Below are 26,911 nucleotides of genomic sequence, written 5' to 3'. Positions count from 1 at the left end.
TTCAGGGTTGTCTGAGTCCAAAGCCATCCCCCCAAAACACACACCCACGCTGCGCCATCTCCATCTCCTTATTTTAACGTAGCATGTTTACATATGACAAGAAAGATATTTTAAACTGATCTTGATTTTGTTAGAATTCTATACTTTATTCATTTTTAAATAGCAGAATAGAAACTTAGTTCTAAGCACAAGTAGTCATCTCCTGGAGACTAGAAAGGTCAAACAGTAAAGATAAGAAAATCTAACAATATACCAGTGTTTTCTTTATCTTGTCTCATGGAGGAATGGACTGCTTACCATGAGTTGGCTTTTTTTTTTTTTTTGCGGTACGTGGGCCTCTCACTGTTGTGGCCTCTCCCGTTGCGGAGCACAGGCTCCGGACGTGCAGGCTCAGCGGCCATGGCTCACGGGCCCAGCCACTCCGCGGCACGTGGGATCTTCCCGGACCGGGGCATGAACCCGTGTCCCCTGCATCGGCAGGCGGACTCTCAACCACTGCGCCACCAGGGAAGCCCGAGTTGGCTTTTTTGCTAGTCATTAACCCCATTCAAGCACCAACATTTATTTTAGTTTAACTATTCTTAATGGAAGTCTTATTTTACAAGTATTGTGTGCTTTCCTGCCTTCTTCTACTGAGGCCCCTGAACAAAATCATTATAAACATCAATCTTATACATAATACAGTGAGTTCTGCAGGGTGACGTTAAGCTGTATAAGCTAGAATAGAGACACAGCTGTCATCTCTCCCCGATCTCAACATGCCTGGCCATCTCCTCATCTCCATTCTCCTTTTCAATCCTCTACACACTTCACCATCTTCCCCAGGAGTTTATTTGAGGAAGACAGGATGCCAAATAATCAGACTAATTTGAATTGCTTGTAAATAGTCCTGGAGTGTGCATCTACAAGTGTTTATATGTGAGTCAAGTGCATAAGTTCTGGTGCAGGTGGATTTGATTCCAGGAAGGCCATCTGGTATAAGGAAAAGAAGAGCATGGGCTTTGGATTTGGAGAAACGTAGGTTCCAATGCTGGTGTCTCCACAGAATAGCTGAATGACCTTGGCATGTTTACTAAACCTCTCTGGGCTTTAATTTCTACGTATAGAATGGAAAGAATATTAGCCCTTCATAGAGTTCCTGCCCAGAATGAATGAGCTTATGTATGTAAAAAGCCTATCATAACACCTGACCCAAAGTAGACACTTTCAGCCAAGGTTAGGCCTCTTCACTTGCTCCTAACATTTTGATGAGGGTTTCCTCTCAGCTCTTAGCTGCCTTCAGATAGGATGCCAAATAAGTAATGTCTGCATAAGCAAGCATCCACTATATGTCTTTCTTGGAACTATTTAGATTTTTGTTTTTTCATCCTCTCACTACCCCAACCAAACTTTTGAGCCTGGCTAGCCTGTGTTAGCTTTTGGGTAGGAGTAGTTCATTTACCATGTGAATGGTAATTTGGAGGCAAGAAATAACAAGTAATGAACTCAGTTCATTGCCTCTGTCACCTTTGCTTAAAAAGAACAGTGACTGAGATCCCTCTTCCAGAACATTGGAGGAGATGCCGGTCTGTGTACGTATACACAATGTCTGAGATTGACACCTGTCACTATCTTCCCGGAAACTGAATTGTTAAATCTGATGGAAGCCAAGCCTTGGGCAAAGGAATAACTGTCAGTGCTGTCCCAAGAATGCCTAGACAAAGACGGTCTTCATTGAATATTCCTATCCACCCACATGTCCATTGCACACCCATTAATACTGTGTAGTCATCTACTTACCTTCTGACACAAGAGAAGAAAGCATTTTATCTTGTGTAAACAAACATAATCAAAATATTGGCATTGCTAGAGCCAGTGTCTCATAGAACTAACAAAAGTATACATCTATATATGTGTATGTGTATACACCAATATGTGTATGCACATATGCAAATAGGCAGGGCTTACTCACTTGCTATATAAATACCAGTGCATTCAAGGGAAAACTTTCTTATTTTCTCCTTAGAGAGAGAGTTGCAGCGTTCTTAAATTCAATGACAAAATGCCAGTTATCTTGATAGCGCTGTAATGAAATTATCTGGTAAACCTGACCATTTTACCACCCAACTTCCTATCTTCCCTTTGCAGTTATATACTATTACAGATTTATAACAATCTTTTGATATGATTCCACTTTAAAAGTTCATATACTTTATATGTATGTTATATAATTTAACAGAATTATTATGAGCTATGTTTGAGAGTAAAAATGAACTTAATATTACAAACTAGACATAACTGCTACGTTGCTTTCATTGAACTCTTTTTTTCTATTGAAGGTTTCAGATTCACTGTGATCACTGGCCATGATTTCATGTATTAATTCTCTATTGCTGCTTAATAAATTTCCCCAAAATTTTGCAGCCTTAAACAATAAACATTTATTTTCTTACCCAAGTTGCAGAGGGTCAAGAACCCGGATGTGGTTTCGCTGGATCATTCTGACTCTCTCTCGATGTGGGTTTCTCATAAAGTTGCAATCAAGCTCTTAGCCAGGTCTGGGAATTGAAGAGTAGTTTAATGGGGCTGGAATATTTGTTCCAGGCTCACATGTGAGGCTTCAGTTCCTCACCATAAGTGGACCTTTCTCCATCCATAGGGCCATAGGGCTGCACAAACATCGCAGCTGGCTTCCCCCACAGCAAGGGACAAGAGAAAAAGTGAAAGCAAGAGAAACACCAAGATAAAACCTGTACTGTCTTTTATAACCAATCTCAGAAGTGATTGACATACCTTCTGCCATATGCTACTGGTCAAACAGAGCACCCTGGTACAGTGTAGGAGGCAGCTATACAAGAGTGTGCATGCCAGAAGGTAAGGACCACTGGGAGCTATCTTAGAGGATGCCTATGACAAGGCTGTTTCACAATGTACTATATATAATATATTAATCAATAATTAAATTATTATATATATAATCTATACATCTCTATAAACGATACAAAAATCTCAATATCATATACTTGCTTCAAACATTATATTATACTGTTGGTGATTTTTCAAGTAGGTATATTCATTGGTTTTTTATTTTGTTTGTTTTTTTAAACATCTTTATTGGAGTATAATTGCTTTACAATGGTGTGTTAGATTCTGCTTTATAAAAACGTGAATCAGTTATATATATACATATATATGTCCCCATATCTCTTCCCCCTTGCGTCTCCCTCCCTCCCACCCTCCCACCCTCCCTATCCCATCCCTCTAGGTGGTCACATAGCACCAAGCTGATCTCCCTGTGCTATGCGGCTGCTTCCCACTAGCTATCTATTTTACATTTCGTAGTGTATATATGTCCATGACACTCTCTCACTTTGTCCCAGCTTACCCTTCCCGTTCCCCATATCCTCAAGTCCATTCTCTAGTAGGTCTGTGTCTTTATTCCCATCTTGCCCCTAGGTTCTTCATGACCTTTTTTTTTTTTTTAGATTACATATATATGTGTTAGCATACAGTATTTGTTTTGCCCTTTCTTAATTACTTCACTCTGTATGACACACTCTAGGTCCACCCACCTCACTACAAATAACTCAATTTATTTTCTTTTTATGGCTGAGTAATATTCCATTGTACATATGTGCCACATCTTCTTTATCCATTCATCTGTTTATGGACACTTAGGTTGCTTCCACATCCTGGCTATTGTAAATAGAGCTGCAATGAATATTTTGGTACGTCATTGCTTTTGAATTATGTTTCTTTCAGGGTATATGCCCAGTAGTGGGATTGCTGGGTCATATGGTAGTTCTATTTTTAGTTTTTTAAGGAACCTCCATACTGTTCTCCATAGTGGCTGTATCAATTTACATTGCCACCAACAGTGCAAGAGGGCTCCCTTTTCTCCACACCCTCTCCAGCATTTATTGTTTGTAGATTTTTTGATGATGGCCATTCTGACCGGTGTGAGATGATATCTCATTGTAGTTTTGACTTGCATTTCTCTAATGATTAAAGACGTTGAGCATTCTTTCATGTGTTTGTTGGCAATCTGTATATCTTCTATGGAGAAATGTCTATTTAAGTCTTCTGCCCATTTTTGGATTGGATTGTTTGTTTTTTTGACATTAAGCTGCATGAGCTGCTTGTAAATTTTGGACATTAATCCTTTGTCAGTTGCTTCATTTGTAAATATTTTCTCCCATTCTGGGGGTTGTATTTTCATCTTGTTTATGGTTTCCTTTGCTGTGCAAAAGCTTTTAAGTTTCATTAGGTCCCATTTGTTTATTTTTGTTTTTATTTCCATTTCTCTAGGAGGTGGGTCAATAAGGATCTTGCTGTGATTTATGTCATAGAGTGTTCTGCCTGTGTTTTCCTCTAAGAGTTTGATAGTGTCTGGCCTTACATTTAGGTCTTTAATCCATTTTGAGTTTATTTTTGTGTATGGTGTTAAGGAGTGTTCTAATTTCATTCTTTTAGATGTAACCAGTTTTCCCAGCACCACTTATTGAAGAGGCTGTCTTTTCTCCACTGTATATTCTTGCCTCCCTTATCAAAGATAAGGTGACCATATGTGCATGGGTTTATCTCTGGGCTTTCTATCCTGTTCCATTGATCTATATTTCTGTTTTTGTGCCAGTAGCATACTGTCTTGATTACTGTCATTTACTGTCCTGGAACCTGATTCCTCCAGCTCGGGTTTTCTTTCTCAAGATTGCTTTGGGTATTCGGGGTCTTTTGTGTCTCCATAACATATTGTGAAATTTTTTGTTCGAGTTCTGTGAAAAATGCCAGTGGTAGTTTGATAGGGATTGCATTGAATCTGTAGATTCCATTGGGTAGTATAGTCATTTTCACAATGTTGATTCTTCCAATCCACGAACGTGGTATATCTCTTCATCTATTTGTATCATCTTTAATTTCTTTCATCAGTATCTTATAAATTTCTGCATACAGGTCTTTTGTCTCCTTAGGTACGTTTATTCCTAGATATTTTATTCTTTTGTTGCAATGGTAAATGGGAGTGTTTTCTTAATTTCACTTTCAGATTTTTCAACATTAGTGTATAGGAATGCAAAAGATTTCTGTGCATTAACTTTGTATCCTGCTACTTTACCAAATTCATTGATTAGCTCTAGTAGTTTTCCGGTAACATCTTGAGGATTCTCTACGTATACTATCATGACATCTGCAAACAGTGACAGCTTTACTTCTTCTTTTCCAATTTGGATTCCTTTTATTTCTTTTTCTTCTCTGATTGCTCTGGCTAAAACTTCCAAAACTATGTTGAATAATAGTGGTGAGAGTGGGCAACCTTGTCTTGTTCCTGATCTTAGTGGAAATGGTTTCAGTTTTTCATCATTGAGGACAATGTTGGCTGTGGGTTTGTCATATATGACCTTTATTAGGTTGAGGAAAGTTCCCTCTATGCCTACTTTCTGGAGGGTTTTTAATCAGAAATCTGTGTTGAATTTTGTCAAAAGCTTTCTCTGCATCTATTGAGATGATCATATGGTTTTTCTCCTTCAATTTGTTAATATGGTGTATCACATTGATTGATTTGCGTATATTGAAGAATCCTTGCATTCATAGGATAAACCCCACTTGATCATGGTGTGTGATCCTTTTAATGTGCTGTTGGATTCTGTTTGGTAGTATTTTGTTGAGGATTTTTGCATCTATGTTCATCAGTGATATTGGCCTCTAGTTTTCTCTCTTTGTGACATCTTTGTCTGGTTTTGGTATCAGGGTGATGGTGGCCTCATAGAATGAGGTTGGGAGTGTTCCTCCCTCTGCGATATTTTGGAAGAGTTTGAGAAGGATAGGCGTTAGCTCTTCTCTAAATGTTTGACACAATTCGCCTGTGAAGCCATCTGGTCCTGGGCTTTTGTTTGTTGGAAGATTTTTAATCACAGTTTCAATTTCAGTGCTTGTGATTGGTCTGTTCATATTTTCTATTTCTTCCTGGTTCAGTCTCGGAAGGTTGTGCATTTCTAAGAATTTGTCCATTTCTTCCAGGTTGTCCATTTTATTGGCATACAGTTGCTTGTAGGAATCTTTCATGATCCTTTATATTTCTGTAGTGTCAGTTGATACTTCTCCTTTTTCATTTCTAATTCTATTTATTTGAGTCTTCTCCCTTTTTTTCTTGATGACTCTGGCTAATGGTTTATCAATTTTGTTTATCTTCTCAAAGAACCAGCTTTTAGTTTTATTGATCTTTGCTATCATTTCCTTCATTTCTTTTTCATTTGTTTCTGATCTGATCTTTATGATTTCTTTCCTTCTACTAACTTTGGGTTTTTTTTTGTTCTTCTTTCTCTAATTGCTTTAGGTGTAAGGTTAGGTTGTTTGAGATGTTTCTTGTTTCTTAAGGTAGGATTGTATTGCTATAAACTTTCCTCTTAGAACTGCTTTTGCTGTATCCCATAGGTTTTGGGTCATCGTGTTTTCATTGTCATTTGTTTCTAGGTATTTTTTGATTTCCTCTTTGATTTCTTCAGTTATCTCTAGGTTATTATTTTTTCCTGTAATTGATATCTAGTCTCATAGTGTTGTGGTTGGAAAAGATACTTGATACGATTTCAATTTTCTTAAATTTACCAAGGCTTGATTTGTGACCCAAGATATGATCTATCCTGGAGAATAATCCATGAGCACTTGAGAAGAAAGTGTATTCTGTTGTTTTTGGATGGAATGTCCTATAAATATCAATTAAGTTCATCTTGATTAATGTATCATTTAAAGCTTGTTTCCTTATTTATTTTCATTTTGGATGATCTGTCCATTGGTGAAAGTGGGGTGTTAACATCCTCTACTATGATTGTGTTACTGTCGATTTCCCCTTTTATGGCTGTTAGTATTTGCCTTATGTATTGAGGTGCTCCTATGTTGGGTGCATAAATATTTACAATTGTTATAACTTCTTCTTGGATTGATCCCTCGATCATTATGTAGTGTCCTTCTTTGTCTCTTCTAATAGTCTTTGTTTGAAAATCTATTTTGTCTGATATGAGAATTGCTACTCCAGCTTTCTTTTGATTTCCATTTGCATGGAATATCTTTTTCCATCCCCTCACTTTCAGTCAGTATGTCTCCCTAGGTCTGAAGTGGGTCTCTTGTAGACAGTATATATATGGGTCTTGTTTTTTTATCCATTCAACCAGTCTGTGTCTTTCGGTTGGAGCATTTAATCCATTTACATTTAAGGGAATTATCGATATGTATGTTCCTATTACCATTTTCTTAATTGTTTGGGGTTTCTTACTGTAGGTCTTTTCCTTCTCTTGTGTTTCCTGCCCAGAGAAGGTCCTTTAGCATTTCTTGTAAAGCTGGTTTGGTGGTGCTGAATTCTCTCAGCTTTTGCTTGTCTGTAAAGGTTTTAATTTCTCCATCAAATCTGAATGAAATCCTTGCTGGGTAGAGTAATCTTGGTTGTAGTTTATTCCCCTTTGTCACTTTAAATATGTCCTGCCACTCCCTTCTGACTTGCAGAGTTTCTGCTGAAAGAGCACCTGTTAACCTTATGGGGATTCCCTTATGTGTTATTTGTCATTTTTCCCTTGCTGCCTTTAATATTTTTTCTTTGTATTTAATTTTTGATAGTTTGATTAATATGTGTCTTGGCATATTTCTCCTTGGATTTACCCTGTATGGGACTCTCCATGCTTCCTGGACTTGATTAACTATTTCCTTTCCCATATTAGGAAGTTTTCAACTATAATCTCTTCAAATATTTTCTCAGTCCCTTTCTTTTTCTCTTCTTCTTCTGGGACCCCTATAATTCGAATGTTGATGTGTTTAATGTTGTCCCAGATGTCTCTGAGACTGTCCTCAATTCTTTTCATTCTTTTTCTTTACTCTGCTCTGCAGTAGTTATTTCGACCATTTTATCTTCCAGGTCACTTATCCATTCTTTTGTCTCAGTTATTCTGCTATTGATCCCTTCTAGAGAATTTTTAATTTCATTTATTGTGTTGTTCATCACTTTTTGTTTGCTCTTTACTTCTTCTAGGTCCTTATTAAACGTTTCTTGTATTTTCTCCACTTTTTTCCCAAGATTTTGGATCATTTTTACTGTCATTATTCTGAAATCTTTTTCAGGTAGACAGCCTATTTCCTCTTCATTTGTTAGGTCTGGGGGTTTTTGCCTTGCTTCTTCATCTGCTGTGTGTTTCTCTGGCTTCTCATGTTGCTTAACTTACTGTGTTTGGGGTCTCCTTTTCGCAGGCTGCAGGTTCGTAGTTCCCGTTGTTTTTGGTGTCTGCCCCCAGTGGCTACAGTTGGTTCAGTGGGTTGTGTAGGCTTCCTGGTGGAGGGGACTAGTGCCTGTGTTCTGGTGAATGAGGCTGGATCTTCTCTTTCTGGTGGGCAGGTCCACATCTGGTGATGTGTTTTGGGAGGTCTGGGCCTTATTATGATTTTAGGCAGCCTCTCCGCTAATGGACGGGGTTGTGTTCCTGTCTTGCTAGTTGTTTGGCATAGAGTGTCCAGCACTGTAGCTTGCTGGTCGTTGAGTGGAGCTGGGTCTTGGTGTTCAGATGGAGATCTCTGGGAGATTTTCGCCATTTGATATTACTTGGAGCTGGGAGGTCTCCTGTGGACCAATGTGCTGAACTTGGCTCTCCCACCTCAGAGGCACAGCCCTGACACCTGGCTGGAGCACCAAGAGCCTGTCATTCACACGGCTCAGAATAAAAGTGAGAAAAGAAAGAAAGAAGAAGATAAAACAAAATAAAGTAAAATAAAACAAAGTTATTAAAATAAAAATTTTTTTAATAAAAGAAAAAAAAAAGAAAGAAGAGAGCAACCAATCTGGAAAACAAATCTACCAATTATAACAAGTGCTAAAAACTATACTGAAAAAAGAGAGAAAAAAAAAAAGGAAAGACAGAACCCTGGGTCAAATGGTAAATGCAAAGCTATACAGACAAAATCACACACAGAACCATACACATACACACTCACAAAAAGAGAAAAAGGGAAAAATATATATATATATCGTTGCTCCCAAAGTCCACCTCCTCAATTTGAGATGACTCGTTGTCTATTCATGTATTCCACAGATGCAGGTACATCAAGTTGATTGTGGAGCTTTAATCCACTGCTTCTGAGGCTGCTGGGAGAAATTTCCCTTTCTCTTCTTTGTTCGCACAGCTCCCGGGGTTCAGCTTTGGATTTGGCCCCACCTCTGCCTGTAGGTCACCTGAGGGCATCTGTTCTTCACTCAGACAGGACGGGGTTAAAGGAGCAGCTGATTCGGGGGCTCTGGCTCACTGAGGCCGCGGTGAGGGAGGAATGAGGATGCAGGGCGAGCCTGCGGCGGCAGAGGCCAGCATGACGTTGCACCGGCCTGAGGCACGCTGTGTGTTCTCCTGTGGGAGTTGTCCCTGGATCACTGGACCCTGGCAGTGGTGGGCTGCACAGGCTCCCCGGAAGGGAGGTGTGGATAGTGGCCTGTGCTCGCACACAGGCTTCTTGGCGGCGGCAGCAGCAGCCTTAGCGTCTCATACCCGTCTCTGGGGTCCGCGCTGATAGCCATGGCTCGCGCCCGTCTCTGGAGCTCCTTTAAGCGGCACTCTTAATCCCCTCTCCTCGCGTACCAGGAAACAAAGAGGGAAGAAAAAGTCTCTTGCCTCTTCGGCAGCTCCAGACATTTTCCCGGACTCCCTCCCGGCTAGCTGTGGCGCACTAGCCCCCTTTAGGCTGTGTTCACGCCGCCAACCCCAGTCCTCTCCCTGCGCTCTGACCGAAGCCCGAGCCTCAGCTCCCAGCCCCACCCGTCCCGGCGGAAGAGCAAACAACCCTCTCGGGCTGGTGAGTGCCAGTCGGCACCAGGCCTCTGTGCAGGAATCTCTCCGCTCTGCCCTCCGCACCCCTGTGGCTGCGCTCTCCTCCATGGCTCCGAAGCTTCCCCGCTCCGTCACTGCAGTCTCCACCCGCGAAGGGGCTTCCTAGTGTGTGGGAACCTTTCCTCCTTCACAGCTCCCTCTCACTGGTGCAGGTTCCGTCCCTATTCTTTTGTCTCTGTTTATTCTGTTTTCTTTTGCCCTACCCAGGTACGTGGGGAGTTTCTTGCCTTTTGGGAGGTCTGAGGTCTTCTGCTCATGTTTAGTAGGTGTTCTGTAGGAGTTGTTCCACATGTAGGTGTATTTCTGATATATTTGTGGGGAGGAAGGTGATCTCCACGTCTTACTCTTCCGTCATCATGAAGCCGTCTACTCATTGGTTTTTAAAAGTTACTCACACCTGGCTTATAATTCCTTTGTGTTGATACACCTTTATATCACATTCTGAAATCTGAGATAGCACACCTTGTATTATAAAATCTGTTCTCCATTACATAGGAAGTATTATACTTACATTACAAATGCATACCAGTAAAACCTAGGGAGCCTGTGATTTCTGAATAAAACAGAAGTTTCTGTCTAGAGCAGAGAGGGCAAATAGATTTCAACTCACTTTCTCAAGTGTTGTTTGTGAAGAATTCTGAGGCTATATTCAACCTCACTGATATGTCTTTTTTTTTGTTGTCTGCATTGGGTCTTCGTTGCTGCACACGGACTTTTCTCTAGTTGCAGTGAGTGAGGGCTATTCTTCCTTGTGGTGCATGGGTTTCTCATTGCGGTGGCTTCTCTTGTTGCGGAACACAGGCTCTAGGTTCACGGGCTTCAGTAGTTGCGGCACATGGGCTCAGTAGTTGTGGTGCACGGGCTTAATTGCTCCACGGCATGTGGGATCTTCCCGGACCAGGGATCAAACCCGTGTCCCATGCATTGGCAGGTGGACTCTTAACCACTGCGCCACCAGGGAAGTCCCTGATATTTGCCTTGATGCATCAGAGATGTCTGCTGTGGGTGCCGGGGGAAGAGATGTGTGGGACACATACCACATTTTTTCAGTCTTTGGTCTTCTAGAGCATATTGCCAACACAGGAACTCTGCCAGGATGAACAGTAATAATGCAAACCGTAGGTTGGAATGACAAAATAAACAGTGACATTCCCCCCCAATAGTTCTTATGAGATAGTCAGTATTTAAGAGCTTTGCCTTTATGACTTCAAAGGAAAACTGATTTCCAATAGGCATGTTTTGTCTCATATCTTTCCAGACAGAGTTCATTAACAACCCTAAATGATTGTCTGAACTTGGAGTAGAACAGCCTATTAGGTTGTTTCCAGGTAGGAAAGAATGTAGATCATAACCTATATATGAATGAAATTTGTCATTGTCAGCCTTCTGTATTAATTAAAGGCTTAAGTTACATTGTATCATCTCATTTATAAAATAAATTAAAAAATGGAAAACACAAAAGGAAAAATTTGAGATTGTTTTTTTTACCTCCAACCTTATTTTGCACGTAGAGTCCATGTTAGGTAATTCTAATGTGATTAGAAATTAAGGAGACTGGGGAAGGGAGGGTGGAGAGTGAGGGATGGTTTCTGGATGGGAAATAAAAAGCTACTACTTTTAACTTTTCCTAAATCCTTAGCAGATGATTTTAGCTCCACTTTAGTAGGTACTGTCAGGAGCCCTCCCTCTTAAGACCTCATTAATTTGGCTGCTTTGATTAATTTTAGATGAGTTAAGAAATAGCCATGGACAGACTACTGAAGTCTAGGGCTCACTTGATGAGATGTCAGGGCAATTTCTATGTACCTAACTTCAGTGTAGATAAGGGAAATGGGGGTAAGCTCCTCACTGCCTTTGCATGTATGGCAATCCTGAGCATTTCATTCTTAATGAGACTATAATGAAGAAATCAACAGAGGACTTGAAGGAAGAAGTATGGAGCTTATTAAAATATTTCGTTCCCAAGTACTTCTAGCTATGATTAAATTGTAAGGTATTAAAACCACTAGTCTGGATGTACCCATCTATGTGATAACTGGTTTAGAATATCCAGTAACTAGTACAGTGCCTGGTATGTGTAGGGACTGAATAAGTATTTATCAAATGAGTGAATACGGTCATTGAGGAAGCAGTTGATAGGGAAAAAATATGGGCTTTAGTATCAGACAGACCTGGTTTCTAATGTTTACACCACCACTTTTGAGTGTGACCTTGGTATAATTAGTAGTATTTCTATTGTCTGTAACCCCTTTTCTCATCAAAAAACAAGGATAGTAGTTTATATCTCCCAGGCTTGTTTTGAGAATTTAACAAAATAACTCACCTGGCACAAGGTGAGTGCCTAATAGATGTTCATTCCCCTTCCCTTCCCTTATATTATTCTACTGCTATTTGCCAGTGGAGGAGCTTCATACGACAGCATTTGCACAGCTGCAAATAGAAACCAGCAACCAAAACCTACACTTATACCTCTCCCCAGCCAGTCAGCAGCCCTGTGACAGGAGCAAAGAGGCTACAGGGCTCAGGAGCCTGAGACAGCCTGCTCTGGATCTTCTATAAATACCTACAAAGGGGTGTAGCCATATGAAACTCTGTATGAGCAACTGTCATCTAAACAGAAGGCCAGCCAGCTGACCGAGGTTACTCAGAATGGAAAGCCCACTGAAATGAATAAAATATCCAGATCTAGACAGCCAACATCAAGCTCTTTTTTCCCCTATTTAACCAATAACAGATATAACTGAGGCAGGAAGCATGTTTTTTAGCATTTTGGAGGGATAATATAAGAAAATCCTTTGGGATTGTGTAAAGTACTTTGGAAATTCATCACCTTTCTAGGGTTATACTTTTATTTAGCCGGATATGGCATCTTCTCTGCCTCCAAGACCCTTTATTTAAATTTCTCAACAAATACTAACTTTTTTGTCACTTTCCCTTCCAAATTTGGTTGCTGGATTAGTCTGCTAGGGCTTCCATGACAAAATACCACAGACTGGGTGGCTTAAACTGGGTGAAAAATTTATTTTTCTCACAGTTCTGGAGGACAGAAGGCCAAGATCAAGATGCCATCAGGATTGGTTTCTTGTGAGGCCCCTCTTCCTGGGATGTAGACAACTACCTCCTCACATGGCCTCTTCTCTGTGTTCATGGAGAGAAAGGTCTGATGTGTCTTCCTCTTCTTACAAGGACACCAGTCCCATTGGACCAGGGCCTCACCCTCATGATCTCATCTAACCCTAATTACCTCCACAAAGGCCCCATCCTCCAAACACAGCCACATTAGGGTTTAGGACTGCAACATAGAATTGGGGGGTGGGGACACAATTCATTCCGTAACAGTTGCTTCTTCCTTAAATTACTTTCCATAGATCTCTAGCACCTTTTTCTTCTGTCAGTTATCTCCAGTACAATGTATTATAGCATATAATCTTTCTTCCTGTACATTTGCCAAGTTTCAGGCAAATTGCAAGAATTAATACAAACCAGTGCCCCTTCCCTCAAGCTCTAGGCTTTAGACTATTATCTAATAGTCCAGTGTCTAGGCACCAGTGTCAGTAGGACATGTTCTTAGAGGTCTTCTGAATTTTTTTATTCTATCACAATCCAAAACAGCATCAATTTTTAAAAGTTACCCAAAGCTATAGTCTGAGACCATAGAAACATTTTCTTTTTTTGAAAAATGTATCACCTTTGGACTTGGTATGTTTTTGCCTCTGTACAATAATTGACAGCAATCTAAACCTGTGTATATTACTTCAAAAATATAATTCATATTTTTTCAGGACTTTTCAGCGTTCATTTTTTACAAGTCTAGTGATGTAATTTTTTTCCAATATTATGCATAAGTAATATATTACTGTAGCTTTAGATTCTTGTAACATAATGTACTATCTAGGCCTAAAGATTTTTTAATTAATTGGATTATTTAATTGCAAAATATATCTGATATGTTTTTTATAGAGAATGCCATAAATATAGAATAGAAATAAAATTTGTCTTCAAGAATGTAAAGATTTGAATGGGATCCTTCTAATGTTTGATCAGAGCCCCACTGGATTTCCAAATGCCTAATTACAAAATTCTCAAAGTATTCTGTGATATTTACAGAATTCATTAATGGGAAATACTCATTTTGATTTTAGGAGTATATTTCCAAAGTTATGTAAGAGGGAACTCTTTATATATCTGTGGAAATAAACTGCTTGCAATTTTCTCTTAAACATGTTTTGGAATGGATACTTTCTATTACTAATCTGTAGTCATTCTCATAACCAGTGTCTGACAAGATTACATGCTGCCTCACCAAGGTTTGGTGACTTTTTTATAGTTTTATTGACATGGTTCACTTTCTGTTCTTCCCTTCTGATTTGTTTTCAATTGGGAATATTTCTTATTAAATCTTTTATTTTCATTACTACTTGAAGTTTATGGCCAGTTGTAAAATTTTTCAGTGATTCCAAGTACTGATACCAGAAACATTTTGGATTAACATATTTATTTGTCTTTATTTTCTGGCTCATATGAATATTATATACATAAGATTACCCTGCTCTCTGTAAAAAAAGGACATTGTAAGTTAATTACTTTGGCTTATTATTCTGCAGCTTTATCTTAAATAGATAATATATGCAATCTTGCTAAATTCACAATAACATATAAATAGTATCATTTACAATGGAAGATTAACAAAAGAACCTCTTTCTTCATCACAGACTATTATAAGAATGAATCTCTACAAAACAAGTGTTCTTTTTGTCTTTAAACCACTTTTCTCTTAACTGGCTGTCCTAAATTTTCATTTAGGAAGAAAGCATTTTGCATGCTAGGAGGTAAGAAACATAAGGAAGGTAATTATAATGGAATTTAAATAATTCACTTACATTTCTTTGGCAATAAAATAAAGCATGTTGTCTTAGGGTTTATTTTTTTATAAGCGCTAAAATATGTCTTTCAAATTACTAATATTATAAAAGAAACCACACAACACTGTCATCTCCCCAGCTCAAATATTACTGTTTTCCAACAGCAGATTTGGCAGTCATTCAGAGGCAAGTAGTATTAGGCTTTTTAGATTTTCAAATATATCTGAACTGCTGTTGATTGCTCCCCAAATCAGGTCAGATACACTCTCTGCAGGAACATTTCCCAGAGGTACTGTATGTTCAAATGGAAGATTTTCATGTTTCACAGTCAGCCTCATTTATTTTCCAGACCTCTAAATTTTTCATACTAAGTAGCAGCATCTCACTTTGTGAACAATGGGGTCTTTATTAATTAAACAGAGTCAACAGGGTTGATTTATTCTCTCTCTTCTCAGTTGAATTACCAAGCACACAAATCAGAGAGGAAATATTTCTCATAGTAGAATGTTCTCCAAGCCAGTAAATCTGGGATTATCTCATCATACCGATTATGTCAAAGCTCTTTAGTCACCATGCTCACCAGGACATAAAATTGAATCGTATACACACAAATGGCCCCGTTCCAGCATCACAGGAAGAATTCCAAGTTTTACTTACAATATTCAGAAAACCCTAATTATTAACAAAAAACAAAGAAACAGCCATGATCATTATTGAATATCTACTCTTCACCAGGCACTTTACATGCATTACCTGTGTTTTAGAAGCATTGGTTCTGGATGTGTTTTTTTTTTTTCTAGTGATTGGCTATTGTATTTGCATGTTTGGCGCTAAGGTGTGTGTTTTTCAATTGTGTACAGAGAAGTGTATTATGAACATAAGATTAACCAATTAATATTTTATGGTATTATTTTGTATTTGGAGAAAGATCAGATGTTGATTTGTTGATTAAAAAGTGCCAAATGAAGTTTACTGTCAAGGATGACTTTCTGGCAGAACTTTCTAATATTCATTGTTCAGAGTCTATAACTACATTTTCTTCTTAAACATTTTACTTTTGCTTATTTTATATTATCAATTCAGTGGAATGTCCATATATGGGCAGTTATAATATTTCAAACATGAGAATTTTTTTAAGTCACATAAGAAAGTGTGTACCCAACCTTACCCCTCAGGTAATTAATTGTGCCTGTTTTTCTTCCTTTCCAGCCTCCCCAGTTAAGGAGCATTGTAGGGGAGGAAGGATTTATAATAATCTAAATTAAAGTCTCTTCTTTGGACTAACATATTATAAATGTGCTGATAAACAGTAAAGTAAATATACTAAGATATCCCATCAAGCTTTTTCCTTTCAGTTTTAAACAGGTACGTTGTATGGGACAATGTGTCCTCATTTTCCCTTGCAGTGGTATTCTAGCCCTCTGTGTTACACTCACTGGTAATTCTTTAAAACCACTTTCAATTTAGGCAGCTTTCCAGCTTTACAAAAGCCTTGAAATGAAGTTAACCTGTGCAGAATCAAATGCTTTGTAAGTTTAGCCTCCATAATAAGAAATCGCACTAAACCATTTTAAAGAGGTAATAGTAACATGGATTACTGTCAAGAGAATAACTATTCTTTGTATCACTTAACCACACTCTGAGGTTTTGAAACTATGAAGATATCTGGGCCTTGCCACCTCTACCTCCATCTTAAACAACCTAAGTGCATTTACTCTATCGTGAAACTATAAGTGATCTTCTTCCATGGAAAGCTGCATTTTCAATATTTAAACAGAAGAGTGGAACAATTTGTTTTAGGGGATAGGGATAGAATTTAGAATATAGGACTGAAAACAAACCAAATCTAGTAATAACAGTGAAACTGACCATTGGTACTAAGTGCAACATTTCAGTTATTGTCATCAATAGGCACTAAAGTAAGTGCCTCTTTGTGACAGATCCCAAGTTGTGCTCAAAGGCACACTCGTCCCATGCGTGCTAATAGGGCATGTTAGTTTGAGTAATATTATAAACTCTTGGAGAGTCGTAAGACACATTAGTATATTTAGGGCTCTGGGAAATCCTACAGTAAAAAAAACCTACTTAACTATGTTTAAACTAGTGTATCTCAAAGTTATTTGACCATAGAATTCTCTTCTTCACATAATATGTATTAAAAACCCTTATAACACACTTCAGAAATGTTATTCTGTAATATTTTAGGAAGTAGGAGATACTTTGAGATCCACAATCTTATTTGATCCTCATAAGTGCCAGCCCTCAGATGGACTTGATCTAAGACATGATGCTTCTCTGAGGTTGAGTTTGAGTAGGATGGGGGCAGGGGAAACTGATCTAGGATGGATAGGGCAGTGAGGTAAGCCAGGGCTAGAACAAGGATCCAAGGAGAAGGAATAAGTCATCCTATTCCAGAAGCTGTCTGTCCAGGACTCAGCAGCTGGGCAGATAGTGGTGGATTTAGGCGAGTCATCCAGCTGAAGGCTGGGAGTTGGATACTAGGTCTAAAAAACACCATGCATCAGGTAGGGGCACAAGTAGTGATGTTTCACCACTTCCTGAACATGCCCCATATGTTTGTACGTCCTTCCTTACCTCTGTTTGTGTTCTTCCCTGAAACGCCTAGTTACTTGTTCTGAGAATATGTTTGGTACCATAGACTCAGAGATAAGAAACAGCTCCTGCCCTAAAGGAGCTTTGTATGCAGTACAAAGGCCTAAAAATAAACAGGCATTTGTAATATGGTATAAGAGATAAGGCCATGGGCACAGATTGGAGGAATCTAGAGGGAGATTTGGTTCTTTAGAAGTAGTTTGAGTTAGCTGAATAAACAAGACGGGAAGGGGGAAGATTGTAGCAGAGAAGAAAGTATTGTTGAGGCAGGTAAGAAACAAGGTATTTCGTACTATGGAATATGTATTTGATCCAGAAGGCATTAGTTTGCACTGAATTTTTAGCAGGTGAGCAGCAGTGTATGATCTGTCATTTAGGAAGATCTCTTGGCTGGAGTGGAGGATGAATTAAAAAACTAGAACAGAGGCAAAGAGACAAGCTGTTTCAGTGACCCAGGCCATAGCATTGGAAAAGGAGAAAGGAAAAGATTCCAGAGATGTTACAGAAAGGCAATCACAGGACTTGCTGATGGATAAAGAAGAGTGAGGAGTCAAAGATAACACATTCTCCTGCATTCTTTTGTTTTTTATCAAAGAATAAAGAAAAAAATGGGTTTTGTTGAACCTAAAAACGTATCTAAGACTTTTAAAAACTATTGGATCCAGTTCCAACTGCTTCCTAATTCAGGAGACTGCAGTAGGGTGGAAGCAGTGTCACTGGGATCACTGCTTGCGTGGTGGGTAGAAGTACAGTCTTTCAGATTGTAATTGTATCCCTTTTTCTTCCCAAGTCACGTAACACAGACTACATCCTGGATGCATCCCGTGATGAGTGCACTGACCCTGTCCTGCTCAGAGGAGAACGAAGAGGATTGCTCCAGAGAACTTCCTGACCAGAAGAATTGATGGTTTTCTGTGGGAAGCTGCGGTCCATGGTCTTCTGGCATCTCCGTCGACGTGGAGGACTCTGACACGCGACATCTAAAATAGGAGTAAACCACACACTATTTAGTGAAGTGAAATGGAGATTGGATTTAAGCTATTTTTGTAAAACTTTTTGATATAACTGTATACATTTACAAAATTAATTGCCACTACAGTAGTTCTTTAGGAATAATCTGGTCCTGTTTTTGAAATCATATGTAATTAGATTTTATAATATATATAATTTTTCATATGTAATTATGTAATTTTATAGTTAGTTCTTTATAGAATACCAGACACAGTGGTTTTTATAATTAAGACACATTGAAAATTACATGAACATAGTGAAACACTTCATTTATTTGGTAATTCACTAACCTCTTATATGCGTACCTTAGGAAAGTGATTTCAGCAAGCTTTTCCACAGGCCACTGGATATATAGCTTACATCTTTATGATGCTTTCTAATTTACAAAATGCTTTTCAGACCCTGTTTTGTGTAAACCATACAACACGCCTGTGAGGCAACTCCACTGGGTATTTTTCAGTTAGGGAAAGAGCAGTTCAGAGAAATGAAGCACCTTGTCCTGGAGCTGAGGCTCACACCCTCACCTTCAGATTCCATGTCCAGGCCCCTTTGCCCCACACCCTGATGTCCCTGCAGAGGCAGGTCGCAGCCCGACACAGAGGGTCGCATGTCTCTGTTGATGCAGCTGAGCTCCACAGCTGTGTACCCCTGGGGCCACAGAGACTCAGGGGGCACTTGTTCATTCAAACATGGCCCCCACCCAACCTCATGGTTCTCCTATAAACCCTTCCCCCAAACACTCACCAAGCAGGGGCATGGCTTTGTGATGTTGATTCAATGGGCTTCTTTCAGCAGCTCACATTTTTCTAAAGTAAAGGGACCGACTCCCTCTTGGGATTTGCCCTGCTGGGTTGTCCTTGCCAGAGGGAGTGTTGAGGGGAGCTGATGAATAGAGGGGCATCCGGAATCTATGTATCAAAAGAGACATCCTTGAACTCCTCTGCTGTGCGTTCCAGACTGACCTCATTATTGCTGATATCAGCCTCCAGACCGATTATGCTTCCGATCTTATTTCATCTTACTGTAAGAATGCTACTAGACAGTTTTTGGAAGGAATGAGCCATTGACTTGGAGTGCTAAAGATTTTCTCTCCGTTTAATGATTTAAACCTGGGGCTGGGAAGTTGGGGTGGGGGGTGGGCAGGGAGGAGGAAGTCATTTTAAATGCTCTGGGCATTAAGTACCAACTGAATAACAAAAAGGGACTTATCCTTACGCAGTGTTATTATATAGTTAGGTGATGTACTGTACTGAGTAAGCAAGTGAGCAAGAATCATTAATTAATCAGAATACTGTTCCCAAACCATCCGTGATAGCACAGAGACGTTACCATGTCTGTCTGGCCTCCTCTTCTCCCCACCACCGCCACTGCTCTTCTTCCTTTCCCTCCTCTCCTCACTCCCTTCTCTCTTTCTCTCTCTCCTGCCCTCCCCACCTCTGAAATACAAGTAAGAAAAAGGAACTCGGAGCCTTGAGGATCACTTGACTCAGTGATTTTCAAACATCTTTTGGTGAAAAAGACTCATTTTTCAAATGAATTCTTAAACAGAATCTCAATATTTGTAACAGATTTTTTTTTTAATATTTCTGTCCTGCTTCAAACAAGATGGAGGCCCAATTAAAACAGCCCCCAGCACTGCTATGCAAACCTAAAACTCCTTAGAATATAGTGTCAGAATCATCCATTGTAACCATTTATATACATGAGTAAACTGAGATCTTGAGAGCTCACACAGTGAGGTCAAACCTAGACCTAGATCTTGAGTCTCCTAGTCTACGACATTGCATATGGTATATTATACAGATCTATGTGGTAAATATATGTGCACATTATGCTCAGGCACACATTCCTGAATATATGTAGGATTTATAATTTATGTCTTGAATGATAACATAAGTCAAATCCAGGCTGATAGGTAGTCATTAGCCCTGAGAAAAGTTTCAGAATGGCTGGAGAAACTTGTGTTTCCTCTGACAGCTCTTTGAATATTAGGAAGCTGCAGGGAGACAAGTTTTGAGAGAAGGCCCTGAAGGAGCTCTTTCCTTGTGTCCCCCAGAGGTGAGTGAGATTCTCAAACACCCCAAGTTACTTTTATAAATTAGTATCTATAATTGTGAAAGTACAGACTATTTGTGGTTGCCAAATTAATGGTATGAAGTGTCCCTCCCTTTCCTGGGAGTGTTTTTCTAATTTGTTTCTAGTGAGGAAGACACAGAAGATGCTCAAGTCACTTGGCATCAAGATCCTCAGGAAGCAGTTCACTGGCGGACGCCTCATAGGTTAACTTTACCATTTGGTGCCACTTTCCTTCCTGCTTCCTAATCGAATACCTAATGGAAAAGGCCTACAAAAATCGTAATGAAATTATTTATTGGGCATTTTGTACCATACATTCGTGACGGATAATTTGCATGTATTATTTCATTATCTTCTTAAAACAACCCCATGAGGTAGAAACTATGATCATCTTCATTTTGTAAACAAGTTTAGGATTAGAGAGAGTTGCTGATCTTTGCCTCAGGGTGATTTATCACCTACGTGTGGAAACTGGGGCTCAAGGCAAGTCTTGCGGGGCCCATTCTCTTAAACCACTGCAGAGCCAGTTAGAGCCATTGTGTGTGACACTGGCGGCAGAGCTGGGGTCCGGGGGTCAGTTTTACGAAGAGGCAGATTCAAGTTCAGTGTGCTAAGGAACTTCCTCGTAGTCAGAACACATCAGTAAAGAATTCCCCAGGAGTAAGTGGAAACCACGTCCCAGGAAGTGTTCTGTCAGGCTGAACTCCTTACTGCAAGACTGTTGCTGAGGGGTTCAGGGTCTGAACTGGCTGGACCATTTGAGCACTGACTGAGATTTCTTCCTCTTTATGCTTCTGTGACCTCTGAACCCACAGATGAATGCCCCAAGAGATGCTCAAAGAAACATATGGTGGGGAGTCATTAAGAATCCTTATTCAATGCAAGTAGAATCCCCCAATTATTTCAGAGTGAGTTGACATTTTTATAGCCCATCTTTCTTTAAGTCAACTCTATTGTTGTGGTCATTGTAAACTCTTCTCTGTTGACCCACTGACTCAGATTGTAGGATCTAAAAATCTCAATGTTCTTACATGCTTCCATCTCACTTTACTAAAGAGTGACCTGGCTTAGCCTTCCTTATGTATTTAATCTCAGAATATTGACCGAGCACCAACAATGAGCCAAGCACAGTACTAGGCACTATGGTGAAGTAGGGCAAAAGCCGACCATTTCCTGGCGTCTACTTACTGTTGGCTGAGAAGTTAAAAGCTTCTCAGGTAGTCAGAATTGAATAGCTTCTCTTTAATGTTTTTATTTTAAAAATAATCTATTTCCATTAAAAAAAGAATCAAGTAGTATGGAATTGAACAAGGTCAAAAGATAGCCTATCTCACTTTCCCAAGGTAGCTATAACTAATACTTTCATGAGAATTTTTACTCAAAGGAAATCATACTGTTAAGTATCTTTCTTTTGACTTAATATATTATGGTCATTTTTTTCATGGTGATACATAGATTAATGTTATACCTCAAATGTCTCCATAAAATATCACTACCCAAATAACACCTAATTTCTGTAGCCAACAATCTATTGATGAGCACTTAGACTAATTTAAATTGTCAGGCTTCCCTAGTGGCGCAGTTGTTGAGAGTCCGCCTGCCGATGCAGGGGACACGGGTTCGTGCCCCGATCCGGGAAGATCCCACATGCCGCGGAGCAGCTGGGCCCGTGAGCCGTGGTTGCTGAGCCTGCGCGTCTGGAGCCTGTGTTCCGCATCGGGAGAGGCCACAACAGTGAGAGGCCCGCATACCGCAAAAAAAATAATAAATTAAATAAATAAATAAATAAAAATTTAAAAAATAAAAATAAATTGTCTTCTGTTACTAACAATGCCACAGTGAACATTCTCATATTCATTAAATCCTTTTCCTCATACATCTATGTATTCTTATGCCAGTATGTCTATAGTGATGATACATTCATAAAAGTAAATTACTACATCAAAGTTATGTTCATTTTAATTTTGGTATAAATTCACAAATTCTCCTCCATAAAAATAGGACCGATTTACACTACCAGCAATAGTGTATAAGAGCTTTTCTTCTCTATCTTATAGAACAATTTTTTAGTCGAAAGACTGCCAATAACTTTTCTGATTGTTTTCGTCCTTAGAGTAATCCTTTTTCCATCATTATCTAAAGACCTGAATTTTTTCATCATTGTGTTTTAGTTGTCCCTTGACAGCAGAGGCTGACTCTGTATATAGGGGAGTCTAGCAGTGACCAATTCACTGTATGTCAAACACGTAATTACTGTCATCTTTTTATTTGAAAGTATTGACCTTTCCTACTTTATATATAATGGTGGCGAGGACCAACTTTTATTTTTTTATTTTATTTTTTTTAACATCTTTATTGGAGTATAATTGCTTTACAATGGTGTGTTAGTTTCTGCTTTATAACAAAGTGCATCAGCTGTATGTATACATATATCCCCATATCTCCTCCCTCTTGCGTCTCCCTGCTAACCTCCCTATCGCACCCCTCTAGGTGGTCACAAAGTACAGAGCTGATCTCCCTGTGCTATGCGGCCTTGGCAAAGTGCAAAGCACAATACAAATGCACTTTGAGCCTTGGTTTCCCCATCTCTTTGAGGGGATAGTATTCCCCTGACTCTTCCCAAACCAGTTCAGCTCAGCAACCATTTCCTGAGCACCTGCGAGATGCCAGACAAGATGCAAGGTCTTGAAGATAACACACTGAGTAGTTCTGATTCCCAAATCAAGAAGCTCATAGTCTAAAACCCTTTTTTCCTTTCTTTCCTTTTTTTCTCAAAAACCTTGTATTTTTCCTTAAAGGAGTGAGAAGTTAGGGGTTTGGTTAATAAGAACCCCTGAAGAGAGGCCCTTTATCACTCTCTTAAATTTGAATAATTCCAAAATAATATTAACAACAACCTTTGACTAGAAATAAAAGAAAAGGAACATACTGTATGAAGGGCCTCTCCAATAATAAATTCTAAGCAGCTGTAAAAATACAGAGTCAAATGATACTTTCATAAAGTATTTGCAAAATTAGAAAGTATTATCCTTTTTCTAGGGGGAAATGGACATTTTTATTTTCTCTGCTAAGTAAAATGCAACTATTTCAAAAGTCAACAAACTTGAATTTTACAATATACAGAACAAAAAGAACTAAGCTAACATTAAAACAACTTACATACTTTATTGCATATAAATTTTGAGGATGAAAAGAACTTTAAATAGAATACGCCCATGAAACTTAACTTTAGAAATAAAATCCCAAGATGTTTTAACTATAGCTATCCACATGTAATATCATTGTGCCTGCATGATGATTATGTAAATATTAATGCAGTTCTGTATTTGCTTTCTTCATATGACTTTTTAACATTTAACTAATACTACTTTTTTTTTTTTTTTTTTAAAGTTTGAATTTCACTCTCAGCGTACAGGGGTGGTCTGAGGGAAAGTGCAATCAGATTAGTAGCTATGACCCCTCTTCATTCCTGTTCCCCCATCACTAAAATATTATCTGTCACTTTACCCTGTTTATTCCTTATACATTATTTATCAATTTGTAATGATCTATTTGTGTTTTGTCTTCCTTAATAACAGGAGTAAGAATGAGAGTACGTTCCTTGATGACAGGGATTTATCTGTCTCATTCACCATTATAGGAAGGATCTAGCACCATGGAGGAGGATCTAACACAGTGCCTGTCACATAGTAGGTGTTCAATGCATACTTGCCAAATTGAATGTATAATGTACTGTCCATAGCTAAGACTTAGTTCCCACTTTAACTCTCATGCCCTTGTATTCCTTTATTCACTTTAAACACTGAGTGCTACCACATGGCAAACACTGCAAAGTCCTAGAGATACAGTGCAAAACATATGTGATCCTAGCCCCTATGTGATTTATATATATATTTTTTTCTTTCTTTCTTTTCGGTACGCGGGCCGCTCACTGTTGTGGCCTCTCCCGTTGCAGAGCACAGGCTGCGGATGCGCAGGCTCAGCGGCCATGGCTCACGGGCCGAGCCATTCCGTGGCATGTGGGATCTTCCCGGACTGGGGCACGAACCCATGTCCCCTGCATCGGCAGGCGGACTCTCAACCACTGCACCACCAGGGAAGCCCGTGATTTATATTTTATGCAAAGGATATTCAACTGAAATTAACCAAAGCTTTTTACACTTATTTTCTTTATTCCCCTTTTTTATTCCATAGCTGAACTTCTAGTCCATTTAATGCTCACTGTCTCAAGAAAGGTGTGTGGCATCAGAAAGCAGAGGAACACATGCTCTTTTAAGTTTCAAAAGTCTGGCTTCTTAGGGAATTGGAAAGGATTCATGATTTAGATCAAAGATCTGAGAGCACATATGATGTGGAAGAGCAAGGCTTTCCTACTCCCTGTCTAGGAAATAATTCCCTTGGCTGTGGGAGAGGAAAAAGAACAAAAATGTTGGTGCGACTCAGAGAAAGGGGCTGGGCCCCACTTCCTGGACCACCTTCTTGGGAGCAGCAAAACACAATTATATGAGTTAGTGTTGAGAGCAGAGGAGACCCATTCCTCACTGTACCCTAGGATGGAAATGATTGCATGCTGTGTATAGGCACAGCCTTGGACAACTTCAGTGAGCTTAGACAACTTCAGTGAGCTTCCTCTAGCCCAGTGTGGTCCAAACTGGAAGATCATATTGATTCCCATGAACCCAAAAGGATCACAGGAGTAGCAGGAAGACCCACTGGACCTAAATGAAGATTTTTTCTATTCAGTCCACATGGCCTCTCAGTGAAATGCAACTTGGATAGTGACAACAGACCATCTAAACCCAGAGTGCCCTGGCACTAAGTAAGCCTCCCAGAGTTTAGCAATGACTCCCCAGAATGGAGGGAAACTGCAAGTTGACTGAGATTAGTATTGGTCGAGATCACTTATTCCCTACCCCTGATGTCTTCTGGCCTGTCCGCCTCTGCATTCACAGGTAGTAACTGACATGCTTGGTGAGCTTGGGAGAAAGAAAAAGACATGTACTGTTTCTAGAACATTTCTTAATATATTCCCCTTTCTCTGATCCATGCAAACACTGCCTATTTGTTTTTCAGGTCTTTCTCATTTATTACCTGCATAATGGCATGGAGGCAATATACCTTTCTCTCTCTCTACCACACCTGTCCCCATCAACCTACCCACCACACTTCTGTTAGAATTATCTTTCTGAAACACACATCTGATTCTATTGCCCCCTTGCTGCTCTTCAGTTCCTAGCACCTGCCATTAACTGACCCTTTCCTCTCTTCCTCCAGCAGCATTTCTCACCCAACAGTCACTCAGATAGACTGTTTTGTCTAGGGAACGTCTCCTGCCTCATTCCCTCAGCAGATTCCTTCTCATCCTTCCAAGACACCCCTCGATACACCTCTTCTGTGAAGATCCTAACACATGCTGCTTCCCCCCAGCCAGCACCGGCACTCTAGGTACTATCTCTTGTTCATACCTCTGTCCAGCCCCTCTTCCCACTCGGGGGTGGTGGAGTACGAACTTCCATCCCAAGAGGAGTTGCTGACCTATTTGTCCAGACACCCATTGGGGTACTACATTTATTTACTAATTTATTTCTATCTCGTGAACTGGGTTACTGGGTCGTCAAGGCTTGAGGTCTGGTCCTATCCTCTCTTGTGTGCTTCCTGTCTCCATGTGGTAAAAAACATCAGAGCTCTGGTTAAAGCCAACTAGTCCCTCTCACTGTGGCTGTCCCACTCAACATCACAGCTAGGTGAGTAAATCAGGGGGAGTTGGGAGGGAAATGGGAAGATAGAAGATTGGCTCAGATAGTCCGTTGTTTCTTATTTATATATTGTTACATTGGGGTATTTTTTTTTAATATTTTATTTATTTATTTTTAAACTTTTGGCTGTGTTGGGTCTTCATTTCTGTGTGAGGGCTTTCTCTAGTTGTGGCGAGTGGGGGCCACTCTTCATCGCGGTGTGCGGGCCTCTCACTGTCGTGGCCTCTCTTGTTGCGGAGCACAGGCTCCGGATGCGGAGGCTCAGTAGTTGTGGCTCACGGGCCCAGTTGCTCCGCGGCATGTGGGATCCTCCCAGACCAGGGCTCGAACCCGTGTCCCCTGCATTGGCAGGCAGACACTCAACCACTGCGCCACCAGGGAAGCCCACATTGGGGTATTTTTATCTACAACCTGGAGGGTGAGAAGGTTAACTGGGAGGAGACATGCTCTAAAATCCTACCCCATCCCCCTATCGCTGCAAACCTTTTAATAAAGCCTCTGTCACACTATACTTGCAATTAATTTGGGCGGGAAAGGGGGGCATGTGTCTCTCCTACTAGACTTTGAGCCCTTTAAGTCAGAATCCATATCTTATTCTTTACCTCTCTCACAGAACATGGCAGCGTATTGTTCAATAAATGCTTACAGAATACATTTTAAAAGTGATTCATTGCTTTCAAAAACTCTTTTGGCTGTTTCCTGCTTCTGGCAGAAAAAAACAAAGTGAATGAAAAAGAAAATGAGATGGGAGTTTAAGAACATCTACACC

General features: G+C 39.7%; 1 protein-coding gene across 2 annotated transcripts in view; it reads left to right on the top strand.

The window, feature by feature from the left end:
- STXBP4 (syntaxin binding protein 4) overlaps nucleotides 1–19,488 on the top strand; it is a 180,640-nt gene extending 161,152 nt beyond the window's left edge. For both annotated transcript variants that reach the window (XM_059996537.1, XM_059996538.1), the window contains one exon: nucleotides 18,090–19,488. In XM_059996537.1, coding sequence (XP_059852520.1) covers nucleotides 18,090–18,204 — 115 coding nt within the window. In that variant the 3' untranslated portion in view covers nucleotides 18,205–19,488. The remainder of the gene's footprint in view (nucleotides 1–18,089) is intronic.
- Nucleotides 19,489–26,911: the final 7,423 nt, after the last annotated feature.

This window comes from Delphinus delphis, chromosome 19, assembly GCF_949987515.2.
Source record: "Delphinus delphis chromosome 19, mDelDel1.2, whole genome shotgun sequence".
In the NCBI taxonomy this organism is placed as follows: domain Eukaryota; kingdom Metazoa; phylum Chordata; class Mammalia; order Artiodactyla; family Delphinidae; genus Delphinus; species Delphinus delphis.
Note: the sequence above shows the minus strand (reverse complement) of the source record. Positions and strands in the feature narration are given on the sequence as shown.